The 16,615-nt window shown below is 37.5% G+C and overlaps 1 protein-coding gene across 2 annotated transcripts in view; it reads left to right on the forward strand.

The window, feature by feature from the left end:
• Positions 1-16,615, forward strand: part of LOC127660693 (runt-related transcription factor 3-like) — a 70,090-nt gene that overhangs the window by 13,061 nt on the left and 40,414 nt on the right. For both annotated transcript variants that reach the window (XM_052151062.1, XM_052151063.1), the window contains 2 exons: positions 13,707-13,951; positions 14,896-15,052. In XM_052151062.1, the coding sequence (XP_052007022.1) occupies positions 13,707-13,951; positions 14,896-15,052 (402 nt within the window). The remainder of the gene's footprint in view (positions 1-13,706; positions 13,952-14,895; positions 15,053-16,615) is intronic.

A 16,615-nucleotide genomic window follows, 5' to 3' on the forward strand; every position in this document is an offset into this window, starting at 1 on the left:
TTACATTTATGCATTTGGCAGATGCTTTTATCTAAAGCGACTTACAGAGCACTTATTACAGGGACAATCCCCCTGGAGCAACCTGGAGTTAAGTGTCTTGCTCAAGGACACAATGGTGGTGGCTGTGGGGATTGAACCAGCAACCTTCTGATGACCAGTTATGTGATTTAGCCCACTACACCACCTCCACTCTGTGTGCACTTGTCGTACACTCTTAAACAAATGTTTCAGATAGAACCAATTCCATATAACAGAACATTTTCTGTTACACAAATAACTTTTTACACCATAGTTCTTTGGAAAGGTTTCTATGTAGTGGCGCTTTAAAGAATCCAGAAAGCAATATGCTGATCTGAAGAACCTATTATGTAAATGTAATAACTTTTTTTTTATCTCTAAAGAGGTGGAGCAAGTTATTAGGCTACATTTTGATAAAACCTTATGAAGACAAACTTTGTTGTTGTTGTTGTTGTTGTTGTTGTTGTTGTTGTTGTTGTTGAAAATAAGACCGGGAACATGTATTAAGAAAGTAAATGGAAACGTAAAAAAAACTCCATACGATGCAGTTAGTGGAGAGACAAACATTGAGAGGAACAGGACTCTGACTTTACAATAAATGTGCGTATGCAAATAGCTATAATTAACTATATAGTAAGCGTATATATAGTATTTATAGAATATGTATATAGCAAGTGTTATACAGGACGTGTGTTCAATGCAGATGTTAAAGGTGTCCATAGAAATGATTAGTTGTTGTTTTTTTTCTTGCTTATGTGGATATATTACAGTGAGGGACAGGGTGAGGACAGCAGCCAGGCAGACATTTCAAAAGAGCAGGTAAGAATTAACATTTTCTGATAGGGAAGAATGTTTGAAATAACACACGATACAATACACAAATATTTAAAGGTATGCAATGAAAGTGATTTGAAAGTGAGTTTTGTTTTTAGTCAATCTGTGCATTAATTCGAACTGTTATTATGCACTGTGTAATGTATCGTAATGAAACATAATCTTTTAATCATTAGTACTTGGGGACTCACAGTCCCGTAGTTATTATTGTAGTCTATAAGGATAAATTATGTTTAGGGAATGATAATTATTGTACTAGTACAAACTCAAATATACATATAGATAGAGAAGCTAAGGGAAATTAAAGGTGCTGTAAGTGATTTTAGCCATTCTGCAACTTCCACCAGACTATGTAGAATTAGCCACGCCCCTCTTTCCAAAACCCAGCAGTCCAAAGAAACGCTTACAAACACAGACACACGATAGACAGTTGTATTCGACCAGATGGAGGGCAAGGGGTTATTTCATTGTCCGATCGTTAGCATTTCACAGGAGTAGGACACCATACAGGCACTTATACCAGCATATATGGGCTACCCTGTGAACACGCACAATGATCGAAAGGCAGAAAGTGTTCTGACCGCTGACATCTTTACCCCGCTGTTTACAGAGTCCAGGGCTGTTACAGAGACAGGTGTGATATTTCATGGCACCTATTTCAGTGATATCTGACAGGTGAAATGGACGTTTTCTGTATGTCATTTCATTAAAAAAAATCACATACAGAACCTTTAAGAAATTACACAAAGATAGAAAGGTCTTTTATATATACAAATATATATATATAATTCTACTTGATTGGAATTACAGTTTTCGCACAGCAAATCTCGGAAAAACCAAATAGACTTACATTAACGGAATGTTCAAACGGGCCAAGACTATTAAAACTCTAACTGTCTGTCTATTTGTCTGTCTATCTATCTATCTGTCTGTCTGTCGGTCTGTCTGTCTATCTATCTGTTTGTCTGTCTGTCTGTCTATCTATCTATTTGTCTGTCTGTCTATCTATCTATCTATCTATCTATCTATCTAACCAACATCAAAGTTTTTTTTTTCCCCCTTTTCTCCCTAATTTGGAATGCCCATTTCCCAATGCGCGTGGTGGCGTAGTCAATCCGGGTGGTGGAGGACGAATCTCAGATGCCTCCACGTCTGACACCGTCAATCCGCGCATTTTATCACGTGGCTTGTTTAGAGCATTACCGCGGAGACCTAGCGCGTGTGGAGGCTTCACAAATGGAAATTGTGTGTAGGGTGGCCAATGGGGTGCCCCCTAGCTCCGCCACTGCCCACCCTAGTAACCGGGCCAATTGGTTGCTTAGGAAGTCTGACTGGAGTCACTCAGCATGCCCTGGATTCAAACATGCGACTCCAGGTGTGGTAGTCAGCGTCTTTACTTGCGGAGCTACCCAGGCCCCCTTGTCTGGACAAACTTGACTAGTTTTAGTATCACAAGTAAACATTCTAGTTCTCATTTTAATTGAGAATATCTGTTGTAATTTATTCTGAAATTGTGTGTGCGCTTGACCTGAAGTAACACTACGTGTGTGTGTGCGTGTGTGTGTGTGTGCGTGTGTGTGTGTGCGCGTGTGTGTGCGCGTGCACGCGCGGTGTGTGTGTGTGTGTGTGTGCGCGCGCGCGCGCGTGTGTGTGTGTGTGTGTGTCTAGCTATTGCAGGAAAAGCCCCAGACATATAGACAGGGATTCCCCTGTCTGACACACTTTCTCTTTTCCCATTCCACTGCACTTCCATGTCTGGACTTTGGTCAGACTGTCTGGATTGCTCTCACGACATTCCCACACACACAAACACAAACATGTTACAAAATCTCTCACACTGTCTTTCCGGCAGACAGATGATCGACAGCACGTTGCTGACTCGTTATGTCACAGTGATGACTATGTGAAATCAGCCCATCTAGAAAACTTTACAAATATTCGCACTGTCACTTCCTTTTGGGCATTCCATGCTTAATTTCTCTGTTGTCTTAAGTGTGAGTGCGAGAACTAATTTAAGGAACTGAATTCAGAGTCAAACAAATGAATCATTTTCATAGCATGAATTGAACTCAGTAGTGTGAAAACACTATGCTTTTCTTTATGGGCCGGTTAGTCAAACTTGGCAAGTCCTTTAACAAGCTTGTTTGAGGGCTTTGTCTATAATCAACTCAATGACAAAAGCTTAATATGTGCTTGGATTGCACTGTCCAGCACTATGATTGTTTTTACATGCACACATTCACAGGTTGCATTTTCCCTCTAAAATAAAATCTTTACTCCATTGACGGTTAGGTTGGTTGGGGTTTGGGTTACGGGGTGTGGTTAATAAAATATGCATTCTTGTTGACTCTATTACATAATTTATAACTAAAAACAACTTCCTTTACAATTCGCTTTTGGCGCCACTCTGTGGAGATTTCAGGCAGAAACTAGAGCTCACATGTGCCCATATATTCAACAACACTTCCAGCTTTGACCACTGGGGGCAGTGGATTTAATTTCGGGAAGCACTGACTGTAAGTGATGTTTTTGATATCTTTTTGAATTTTTCTGGGAAAATCTTGTTTCTCGTTGATACCTGATGAACTTTTTGCTTTGGCAATTCCATCGTTAATCAGGACATGGTGCATACATGTGTGTGTAACACTTTGCTGTCAGAAAAACTGCATCAGCATTACTGTGCATGTTCACAGCATGCAATCATGTGCACATGCTCTGACAAGTGTGCTGTTTTGATTAAATCCACTGTTTTTTGTCAACCTACTTTTTAATTTAGTTTAATTTAATTTGCACTAATTGCCATTTTCAGAATTACCCACTTGTCATATTTCTTAGTTTGTTTCTGTCTTTCTTTTCTATTGTTCTTCTTTTCTTATCTTATCTGATCTTTTCCTTTCTTTTATCTTTTCTTTTCTCTTTCTTTTTTCTGTCTGTCTTTCTTTCTTGCTTACTTGCTAATTTGACTTTACATTATTTAAAGAGATAGTTCAGCTGAAAATGAAAGTTGTATCAGGAAGACTTGCAGACTTGAGTGAAATTTAAGATGACATTTATTTGATGAATATAAAACAGAAATGTAATGTCTCTCTTTGGCGTAAGCCCCGTCTGGTGGTCCGAAGAAGTTGTACTCGGAACCTTCGTATCCTGCCAGAGATAGGAGGCAGGGGCGAGGAGCCTACCCCCGTGCAGGACGGGACTCAACAGGTGGTGGTGGGGTGGAGGAGGTTGCCGTGTTAGCACACTGAAACAGCAATGTTATAGATTGTGAGCAGACTTTTAAAGCAATGGCTTACATGTGATTGGCTGGGAATTACCCAGCTAATGGTGTGATGATGTACAGCTGCTAGTCTTTCCACTAGAACTACGCTGCACTAACATTTCTGTCATCATTTACTTACCCTCATGTTGTTACAAACCTGTATGATTTTCTTTCCTCCATGGAGCACAGAACTAGATGTTAAGCAGTATACAACTTAACTGAATGGTGACTGAGGTGGTTAGTCATATTTGACGTTTCTTGGAGAAAAAAAAAATTCAAATGGGTTTGGATCAAAATGAAGGTAGGAAATTGATGGAATTGTTTTTGCCTGATCTATGCCTTTAAAGACTGATTTTCCAAGAAGCAAGAAAATTATAAAATAACAAATATATGAATGGAATTCATTATAAATGTTAAACAAAATGGAAAAAGTTAATCTAGTTTTGGATGTTTGTAAACTATTTTTGGACTATTTTGAAGACTTGGATAGATTGTCCACTGAAGTGCGAAATTAAAATATTTAGCTTTTTCACTTTTTTACTGCTTTGGTAGAACCTAGAATCAGAGTTGAGTATGAAAACATGAAAAATTAGTTTGAGAAAGAATGGTGTGTGAAAGTAGATTCATTGTCGCTTTGTGAAGATGGAACTACCGTATATTGTTCAGTTGGTGATACTGTGTGTCTGCATCGAATAACCTATGCAATTAAGCCATTTTTACGTTTACATTTTAAGTGTTTGTTTTTAGCTTATGTTTGATTAAAGTGCTTTTAAATTGAAAAGTCTTTATTTATTTATTTCTCTCTCTGTGGTCTGTCTCTGAGAGGTCCCACCACATGCAAACACAAAGGAGCATTGCATTCCAAGTAAAATGTGGTAAGCAGACGCTGGTGGACAGCCCTAGCGGTCGCTGGCAGGTAGACACACTTCCTAACGCTGCCGGCACATGAGCTCTTGTTTTGAGAAAGCCCTGAGTTATGGCGGTTGTGGCCAGGGGCATTTATAAAAGCGGGACGTGGCTTATTTTGGGAGCCAGTGGGGTGGATTGTGAATTTAGGCCCACCGCAAGGTCACCCCTGGATCACTTTCTCTCTCGCTCCCTCGTTAAGACATCTATACATACATCTATTGTCAGGGTGGGACCACCATGTGCCTACTGCAACTCATTTCTCACTCACTTCATCAAAGCAGCTATGAAAATACATCTCTATCCCAGTGTTCAGGGTCTATTCCAGGGGCTTTGAAGTTTTTTTCTGGAGGGTCAGACTTCCCAGCGGTGGTGGAGAATTACTGTGGTTCTGCTGTAAAAATAGACCCAGATAACAGAACTGTGTGCCAGCAGAATTATCTCCAGGAGAGAGTGTTATATACAGTAGAAATGTGTGTGAATGTGTTGTTCTTCAAATAGGCGACCTGTTCAGTGTTCATGTCACTTACTTCGTCCTATGCAAGCTTAATTTTTATGGACAATTATAAGGAAGCTGTTTGATTTCAGTGAGCGATCTCAGAAATGTGATTTCTCAAGATTTCAAATAGTCAAAAGGGCCACTAATTGAGGAATTGCATGTGTGTGTGTGTGTGTGTGTGTGTGTGTGTGTGTGTGTGTGTGTGTGTGTGTGTGTGTGTGTGTGTGTGTGTGTGTGTGTGTGTGTGTATGTGTGTGTGTGGGCTTTCTGGTTAAGCAGAAGTCTTTAAAGCCTGTCTGTGCCTTAGATCATGGTGTGTGTATGACATCATAAGCATGCGACAGAGTCATGGTGATAGCATGTGTTGTGAACTCATAAATGAATGCCGCTGGTCTACCACAATCACAGAGGCAAAAACTGCTTGGTCAACAACATAGTTTTATTGAAACATTGTACATTGTCTAACCACAAATGAAAGGGCAAACTGGTTACTTTTATCCAAGAGTCTGAGAAAATGCATTTCTGGCTTGAGTGACACAGAAAAAGTGACTTATCACATTATTGAAATGTGTTAGGCCGGGTTTCCCAACAGACTTGCAAAATTCTTATTATCTTAGATTGTACGTTATTTTGTGGGCATCGCCATCAAAGTAGAACTGAAGTGCATAGTCATGGAAGCTGTCAGGACTAATGGAAGGCCTACTGAAATAAGACCAAAAAAAACTTGACCAGCGTATTGCCAACGTACGGTCCGGCTGAACATGTTTAACATAAATTCTTGCAGTACACACTAATGCAGCCTGATCTCATGAAAATGACGTGACCGTGGCAAAATATTTGCAAAACAAAATTATGTGCTCCATTACACGTTTTGCTGCGGTTTCCCAGTGAAATATCCAACGGGGGGGTGACAAAAGTGAGCGGAATGTTGTCGTAATCAGACGAGGTTTTTAAGGCGAATGTTAAATGGGGGTTTTAATATGTAAAATGTATCTCCCTAACCTATAACTTTAACCTAAACCTAACCGATAGAGTCCTAAAAGCAAGCGAGAGGCGAACAAAACAGACATTCTTACCATAAACCAACACCTAAACCTACAGATAGTGTCCTAAAAGCAAATGCAACATGAAAAGCAAACCTTGAGAAGCAACCACATCATTTTGTGTTATTTTCATGAGAATTTCAGCTTGGCTGGGCTCGAGCTTCGGTCTTCCGCGTCCAATGTCCAACACCATGAGGTGAGCTACCACGCAAGTTAATCAAGTTATAATAAGTGCGTAATAATAGGTGGGTCTGTAATACAAGTGTTTAAACATAAAGTTTTTCAAATGAAGCATTAGAGTAAACAGTGTTTGAATAATAGAGCGAAAAATACTTGTTTATATAGTCATAATCAGTTGTTTTACTCGTGATTTATCTGAAAGTTAATAAAGTGCACAGACTAGTAGTCTCTGGTGTTGACTGCACAGGAAACTGTGGCAAAACTTTTATTATCCTAGTAACATTCATTCTATGAGACTAGGTTGCACTTATGTCAGCTATAGCGCCCCTTGTGGCAACTTTGAGAATGCAACGTGTACTCTGACACATTTTGGATCGTAACTACTCATGAAACAGAGCTTGCATAGCTAGAAGCATCTGCAGTCATGCACTTGCACAGAGTATGTTTCGGCCCTACGTGCTACTAATTTTCTACTAGTTTTTCAGTAGTGTCAGGACAGTTCAGGGCACAGTTGCCAGAAACCCCTCTAGAAAGTTGTAATTGTATGTCTATTGTCACTAAGGGTTTGCTTAGCGTAAGGGGATTCTTGCAACCAGCTGTAAAACTTTAAACTGGTGTTGATGTAGATTTAAAGAGAGAAAGAAAGCGATGGCTTTGTCTGATAGGGATGGGGTTTACTGTCATTTTGACAGCTTTGTACTTCACTGCCATCATTTAAGCATGCAATTACTGCAGATTACAGATCTAATCTCATAGCATCAGACATGCAAGATCAAGTCAGAGTCACGCATAAGTGTATCAGCAGCTTTAATGAATCAGAAAGCTGATAGTTGATTTAATACACATTCACACAGGTCAGGGTTAGAATGTGTGACAGTGTGCAAATAAACATAACGAACATACTGACGCTTTCTTTGTCTCTCGCTAGTGATAATTCAGAAAGCTCATGTTAACCTCCGCTGATGCAAACACCATAGCCTCCTCTAGGGGCCGGGAGGACAGCTATACCAGCATAAGGAATTACAATGAATATAATGCATCTATTTCTCAACGGATACATTTTCTCAGACATTTCTTGTCAAACATTACCTCAGATCTCTCTCTGTAAGACATTTCCTGAATGCTCAATGAATAACAGGCATGTTTTGATTACATGTTTCAATATGCAGTTTCAATGTGAAGTAACGTTGAACTTCTATACATGTTAGTGGACATCACCAGCTATTTAACCTAGTTTACATGTCAGGCACAATATCTTCAAGCGGAAGGGTGGCACTGTCTGAATTTGCTTAATAAAATAGCTTCTTAATAAAAATGTGACCTTCATATTTTTATTATGTACTGACCACTTTTTTGTTAATGCAATAAAGAACTTGAGGCCATGTGAATATTTTGTAAATATAGCCACATTTAAAAGACATTCATCACCCATCAAAGAGCTTTTTGGATGCTCTAAGTTTATTCATCCAAGGCTAGTTCTATGAGAAAATAAGGAGAAGTGGAGAGAAGGACCACTTGTGTATAGACACCTAGCACTTTATTAGGTACACTATGGTCCTAATAAAGTGCCCAACACAGACTTCTACTATTGTAGCCCATCCGCCTCAAGGTTTGATGTATTGTACTTACTACAATTTTACAGAGTGGTTATCTGAGTTACTGTAGCCATTCTGTCAGCTCGAACCAGTCTGGCCATTCTCCATTGACCTTTCTCATCCACAAGGCGCTTCTGTCCTTTTGGCACTATTCTCTAAACACTCTAGAGACTGTTGTGCTTGAAAATCCCAGGAGATCAGCAGTTATACTCAAACCAGCCCGTCTGGCACCTACAATCAAACCACGGTCTAAAGGAGATCACATTTTCCCCATTCTGATGGTTGATGTGAACATTAATTGTAGCTCCTGACCCGTATCTGCTTGATTTTATGTATTGCACCGCTGCCACACGATTGTCTGATTAGATAGTCCCATGAATACGTAGGTGTACAGGTCTTCCTAATAATATGCTCCATGAGTGTACTGTACAATGTTAGATGTTATGTATACTGTACATAACAGATGACTTCATCTGTAATATTCCAGAGTGCTAACACTATTCTGTTTCATCCATCAACACACATATGCTTTGATCTGACATGCTTTACTTTAAATATGAAAAGGAATTACTGCTTTGAGTGAATCACTCACCGCAAGCTTCACTGTATTTGAAGAAAGGCGGTAAACTTTGTTTCATTAAAGTCAACTGTGCCAGGAGTATCTTAATGTAGGTTATATTAGTATGAGCGTTTTGCACTGATGTGCTTTATCTAATATGAATTTGCATTCATTTACAAATTATTAGCATTGCAAACAATGAAAAAGTGACATCACAGAGACTTAAGAACACCAAAAGGCTTCTCTATCTGATGGGACAGTGTAATGATGTCATAGGGACACCTGATATGAGGTGGGGCTGAAATTCAAGCATGTAAACGGGAGATTTCAAGTTGACTGCAGGTCATCCGTGCCTCTTTCTCAGGCAGACAAACCCGCAGCTGAAACACAAGGAGACACTGTACGGAAGGAATTCTCTCTGCGGCTTGCAGACTTGCTCCCTCTGTAATTTGTAAACGTACAGAAATGTGCTGCCGCCCACAGTGGGGGGAAGATAGCAAATCCACAGACTTATGTCAGCATTTCATTCCCTGATCTGATTTTTATCTGCGGATATGAAGGCCTGTGTATGTGTTAGTGTACAGATACCCCCCCTCATTTAAGGAAAAATACTCAAAGTATATGGCGTTTGAAAAAAAAAATTTCTTGTTATTGCATATAAAAGAAGATTGATTTAATAATTCAAGTACAATTAAATGCAGCTTCTCCACACTTGGGGCAAAAGGCCTCTTGGGCCGACCATAATGGTATGGCAATTTTAGTCCAAGCATATTTTACTAATTAATCTCCATTTTGATTGGAACAGTCCATGTGGGCCCACTTTGCACATACATTGCAACTAATATGTTGCCTCGTAGTTATGAAACACAAATGATTGCAGTTCAGGTATTCTGTATCGTTCTTCTCTGCCAACCTTAATAGTGTTTTTGGTAGTTGTTTTCATGGTGGTTTGTCTGAAAGTTATTGAATGGATATTTTCAGGGATTCTCATTAGCTACATATTAAAATAATATAACATTTTACATCAAATGATTGTAATGGAAAAAAAAAAAATTCTTTTCTTTTTTCAGTGTTTTTGGAGAATATATAGCCTAATCAAAAAGGCACTTTGACATTCAGCACCATTGTGCCCTATAGTGAAGAATAATGGTATCTGCATGCTCTCTGATAGTGTGGTTTTAAGTTGTGTCTGGAATATTTTTCGTTCTTTGAACTTGAGTTCTTTATTTGAAGGCTCGTGCTTCTTTGTATGTACTCACATCATTTCTCAGCACGTGATTGCTCGTTGTCCCGTGTATTTGACGCAGGATGTGACCTGCGCCTTCACTCAGATCATATTTCAGAGGGATGCGCGTCATTAGGGGCGAGTCTGTAACCTTAGAAACTGCGCGCGGAGTCCGAATTTGACAGCTCTGAGGAGTCAGTCTGAGCGTGTGCGGTCACATATTAATGATCAGATGCTGAAATTTCACTTAACGATCCCTGTGTAGACTTTGAGGATAGTGCTTGCTTTGGTGTTTGGTGGCAATTTTGGAGGTTTAGGATAGCACTTCTTATAATAATAATAATACAGTGCCCATGTTACACATATTTGACTATAACGAACTGCTATAGAAAAAAATGCATTATAATGCAATAATGCACTTTGCATTTTAACCTAAATTAATTAATTAATAGTAGGCTTCTTATTTATATAAATACACACGCAGTAATATAAAATGTGACCGATTTGTTGCACGTGATTAATAAAAATATTCTTCTTGTGCCAGCCTATACTTTGTTGAAAGGATTAAGGGAGTTTGCAATAGGTTACTCGTCCGCCAACCCTGGATTGTGCCAACATCTATTTCGACGAATAGTTTACTCAATGCATGTAGCTTTTTTTGAAATTTTGAAAGGCGTAAAAAATAAAAAGAGGAAGATGCATTCGCAATCAAGCAGATGTTGACGAAACGTTAAAGAAGCTGCTAATTTTCTCGACTCGAGATGTAATGTGCTGATTTTGGCTCTCTTAGACCATATTTGTGTGGGGGAGACTTTGACTTCCCTTTTGCGCTATATTCACATTATTTCCTCACATAGAGACAGATAAACATCAGGGGTTGAACAGCAAAATAATGTGGTTATTATTATTTTTTACTCACATTATTTGTCACATGTAGGCTATTTGAATTGTTAAACGCACCTGTATTTGTTTTATATTTAACGTGGGTGGATGTTCTCGCCATGTAACCAAATGCTGGTTTTAAACCCATCTTTAGCATGTCAGCCCGCAGAGTTTTGGCTCGAATCCTGCCAGCACGGTTTACACCTCAAGCCCACTCCACACATAGGCGAACACACACATATAAATAAATACACTCAGAATTAGTTCATTAAAAAACGAAAGACATAATTAAATTAATAATTGAATGCATTATTATAACCTTTACGCATTAATCTACTATGTAGGCTACATTAGGGTATACAGGCTTTTTTGTTGGTATAATGTATTATGTTGTGATAAATTATAGGCATGAGGAATTTAAAATGTAAAAATTATTTAAGATGATTACCTTTAAACTGTAATATAAAATAAAACATACAACTGCATTTTATATAAACTGTTATGTAAACGAAAATAATTTATACACTATATTATTATTATTATTAATAATAATAATAATGCGTGAATTTCTGTTGTGAATTATTGAACATCAACGAACAGAATCAGAATGAGCTTTATTGCCAGGTGTGCTGACACAGACAATGAATTTGTCTTGGTGACAGAAGCTTCCAGTGCACAAACAATAAAGCAACAAGACAGAGATAATAATAAAAAATAGAATAAAATAAAAAAAATAATAATATAGGCTACACACACAAATCCGTCATGATTTAGGCAAAAATATTTTAAATCAACCTATTTGAACGCTTCTTTTGTATTGTTTGTATACAAAATGACAGAGAAAATGTATTTTAAATCTCGTTTGCTTATTTTATTTATTTTTTATTTATTTTTTTACAGTTAGGACATGTATAGAGGGCATTTGCTTTCTCCACTCTCTCAGCACAAAGTAGGCCTACCTTTCTGAATTGAACACTTGAATATTTTAGCGCTTGTGATGAGCCCAATTTATTCATTTAATTTGTTTGTTTGCCATGTTGCTTTTGTTCTAAAGCACATAAGAACATTTTATGCATCATCACGAATAACCATCCAAAGATAAACTGATAAACTTTGTAGAAAAGAATGAATTAATTCAAATGACTAACTTTGGCAGCAGTTATTCTCTCTCTCTCTCTCTCTCTCTCTCTCTCTCTCTCTCTCTCTCTCTCTCTCTCTCTCTCTCTCTCTCTCTCTCTCTCTCTCTCTCATATTCTGATTGCGTTTAATGTGCTTTAATTCTCTCCCCGAGGCGCACTGAGTGTATTAAATGACAAATGCGCCTACTAGTGGTGACAATGTGAGCTCAGGGCGTGTCAACCACACCAGAACACATTGAATACTAATTAGTAACCATGTATGATCATGCCCTTATAAAATCAGTTATCATAATTATTGTTTTTATGTTAAGATGGAGCAATTATGTGACTATTAATAATTATAAATGTAATTTCATAACAAGATACATGGCAGATAGATCAGACATTTCCCAAAATAACTTTTTTTTAGTCTGATTTAAAAAAAAAAAAAAAAAGTAAAAAAAAGTCTTATTCGGATATTATTACATGTTTTTAAATTATTGTTATTGATATTTTTTAAAATTCTTGATTCTATTGCTGCAACAATTATTGTTAACAATTCTTAGATTCGTCAATACATTATCCAAGAATATATATATATATATATATATATATATATATATATATATATATATATATATATATATATATATATATATATATATATATATGTTTACAAAAATAATATAATATGAAATATAATCGCACGTGCAGCCGTAAAAAAGTTTTCTAAATTAATTTAATATTTCTTGTCTGTGGTTTTAAAGGTTACACTTGACAGACTCTAAAAGTTTATTCATTATGTGCCTTGTGCCATAACATCAACATTTTTACTTCGGCGCGTCTGAAGTGTGCATTAAACCCAGCCCTGCTCGCTGATTGGTCGATTAAACCCAGCCTTGGGCGCTGATTGGGCGAGTAAACCCAGCCCTGTGTGCTGATTGGTGGAGCGCTCAGCGCACTCAAGGCTATAATGAGTTGAGTAAATAACACTCGCCTACACCGCGCAGAGCGCAGCGGTTGCATCCACTCAGTCTTATCCGACACCTCATCTGCTTTTTTTCTTTTTTTAGTTTTTACTCACTTTTACGAGTCATTATCCAGTTGGAGACGACAAATTGACAACTTATCGGGACTTTACTGCAGAAACTTTCCTGAAACTTTGGAATGTATTTGAGTGGACTTTATAGTCAAAGACTGAAAGTGGCGATCAGTTAAAACTGACAACCAGGACCAAAAGCAGCGCACACCTGCAGATCACACTTTGGAATAAATGCTTATTATTGGCTCATTTAAAAATGATTGTTATATAGTAGGCTCTGAAAAGCAGAGTTGATACTTTATATCCGCTTTGTGATACATCTGGTGCGTGCGCGCGCGTGTGTGCATAGCTATTTGCGGTTTTTAGTTTTTGCTGAAGTCAGTGGGAAAGTCAAGCGCACTTTAACGCTTCTGCATCCTGCGCGCGCTGCCGTTATTAGAGACTGAGACGCAAAATAAACGGTCACGGAGGAGATTTTCCCACGGACTTTTCAGAACTCTTATCGAGGTCTCGTTTGTAAATCTGTTGTGATGCATATTCCCGTAGATCCGACCACGAGCAGACGGTTCACGCCGCCCTCCGCCTCGTTCCCGTGCGGCAAAGTGAGCGAGAGCACGAGCATGAGCGCACCGGGTCCGCTGAGGACCGGACGGCCCGTGGAGACCCGCTCTGTGGTGGACGTGCTGGCGGACCACGCCGGAGAACTGGTGCGCACGGACAGCCCGAACTTTCTGTGCTCGGTCCTACCGTCACACTGGCGGTGCAACAAAACTCTGCCCGTGGCTTTCAAGGTAAAAGGCAACTTTACTTCATTTTCTAATATAACTCATTTTTACACTTTTTTTCACCTTTTATCTGTCCAAGCTGTGAATGATTCACTTTATGCATCAAATGCATTTGATCAGTTTTATTGCATCAGTGTCATTGCATTCGTCCAAGCCTGATCACACTTGAAGATTTGACTTAGATGTCGCATGCCATCATGCAATACTTCTGATAGTGAAAACAAAATATAAATCACGTAAAAGGCAAAATCAGAACGATTTTGCATGGTCCGTCTTTATTATTAGCCTGTTATTATTATTATTATTATATTATAAGATCGTCAATCATAATATTCTAAGATTTATACGAACAATAAACATTATTAATTATTATCATTATTAATGTAGTTTATTTTATATTAATTTATTTAATTATATATATATATATATATATATATATATATATATATATATATATATATATATATATATATATATATATATATATATATATATATTTGCGAAATTCTTTATTCATCTCAATAGCCTATAGCCTACCTTATTTAGCATAGATACAAATCACAGCCGGACAATACTAGCAATCTTAATAAAAAAATAATACATTTATACATATATATATATATATATATATATATATATATATATATATATATATATATATATATATATATATATATATATATATATTATTATTATTTTTTTTTAATTATTATTATTTTTTTTTATATATATATATATAAAAAACTAAACAATGCAGTCGCACGGAGCTTTAAAACTAATTTATATTAGTATAATAATAGGCTATTGACATTAACCGCCTTACATAATGGTCATAGTGTGCATTTCTGTCGTCTTTTTTACATTATACATTGTAATTAAGAGTAACTATATAAGATGCGTTTTTGTGTGTGAGGTTTGATGGGGTTTATTGTGTTTGTATATATTATTAGGTGGTGGCTCTGGGTGATGTTCCTGACGGGACTCTGGTGACGGTGATGGCGGGAAATGATGAGAATTATTCCGCGGAACTGAGAAACGCGTCTGCCGTCATGAAGAACCAGGTGGCGCGATTCAACGACCTGCGCTTCGTAGGCAGAAGCGGCCGAGGTATCTATCTATCCAACCACCCATCCATTCATCCATCCATCTATCTGTCTGTCTGTCTGTCTGTCTTTGGTGCATGCAAAACACATTAAATGTACATTATAATAATAATAATTATTATAATAATGGCCTGATATATGTAAATTGTCATGCATTTAAACTTCATTACTATTTAAAAAACAAATTGGATAAAGTAGGCTACAGTTGAGAGAAAAAAACAATGCTTCTCTGTACAAATAAAAAAAGAATAAAACAGCATGCTTCAGTTACTTTTTCCAGAGAAATAATTTCTCCACTGCTATTTTTCTTTATAAACGATTTGAGCTTTAAAAAAAACGCTCTTGTTTACACACCTAAAAACACCCTACCTCTCACATAGCTCACATTCTTTCACAAGCTTTCCTTCTTTCCGTCCTTTTCCTCTTGGCCCCGCTCCTTGCGCTCACATTTTTCCTGTAAATGTTACATTTTAAATAGTTGCAGACGGATGAGTGGAAAGTGCAGCAGTGTGCGAATTAAAAGTACCTTTCATTTCTGCAGTCAATTACCCCATCCTCATACCCTTCATACAAGCCACAGCTTTCTCCCCTCAAAGCACCACTTCACTGTGTTTAGAGCACACACACACACACACACACACACACACACACACACACACACACACACACACACACACACACACACACACACACACACACAGAGCAGATTCCCGGGAACAATCTGGAACACATTGTCTGACTAATCCACATCATAAACGCATTTCAAAGCGCATCAAAGTGATGTTGTCTCTTTTCAAAATAAACTCATTCATCTCTCCCAGCTGTATGTGATGCGGGATTGTACATGAATCTTTTATTCATGCAGCTTGAGGGAGTTTCTGCCTTTACCTGCAGGGATTACTGGGAGTCTACCTGATATTGTGTAGTTATTTGTCCTGGCCTTACTGATGGCAATACATTATTATGATGGTCCCGTACGCCTCTTTCTGATCACGATTTCCACAGAATGGCTTGTGAATAAAATCCACTTTAAAAAAAAATTATAATAATTTTTACATGGAAGCACATTGCTAAAATATTGACTGCACAAAATACTTACTAACCCGAAATGATTTTTATCTTGTGTTTTTATCTGCCAAACTCTCTTAGGAGACCATAGTTTTTTTTAATTAAAGTGTTTCCAGTACATATGACATCATATAAATGTTTTCTCAAAACCATGGCCCATGATATTCCAGTATGATGGTAGCTCAGGACATCTGACGTTTTATACAAAGGAGTTATTATTTTCAGTGTCACAATCACTAATTTGCTTAATTCTGATAAGTTACCTATAGTGCAGAGTCTTAAACCTTTCTTTCTCATTTGCATTTATGGATTTGGCAGATACTTTTATCCAACTTTTATCCATTTTTATCATTGTTAATCAAACCCATAATGCTGCTCTAATGATTTACCCGTTGAGCTACAGGAACCTCATTAATGTCATAACTTTAATTAACTATTTTTAAAAATCAAATTCCAAACTTTATTTCCAAGTTTAAATGAAAGAAAATCCAATGCAGCC

Source organism: Xyrauchen texanus, chromosome 20 (genome assembly GCF_025860055.1).
Source record: "Xyrauchen texanus isolate HMW12.3.18 chromosome 20, RBS_HiC_50CHRs, whole genome shotgun sequence".
NCBI lineage: Eukaryota > Metazoa > Chordata > Actinopteri > Cypriniformes > Catostomidae > Xyrauchen > Xyrauchen texanus.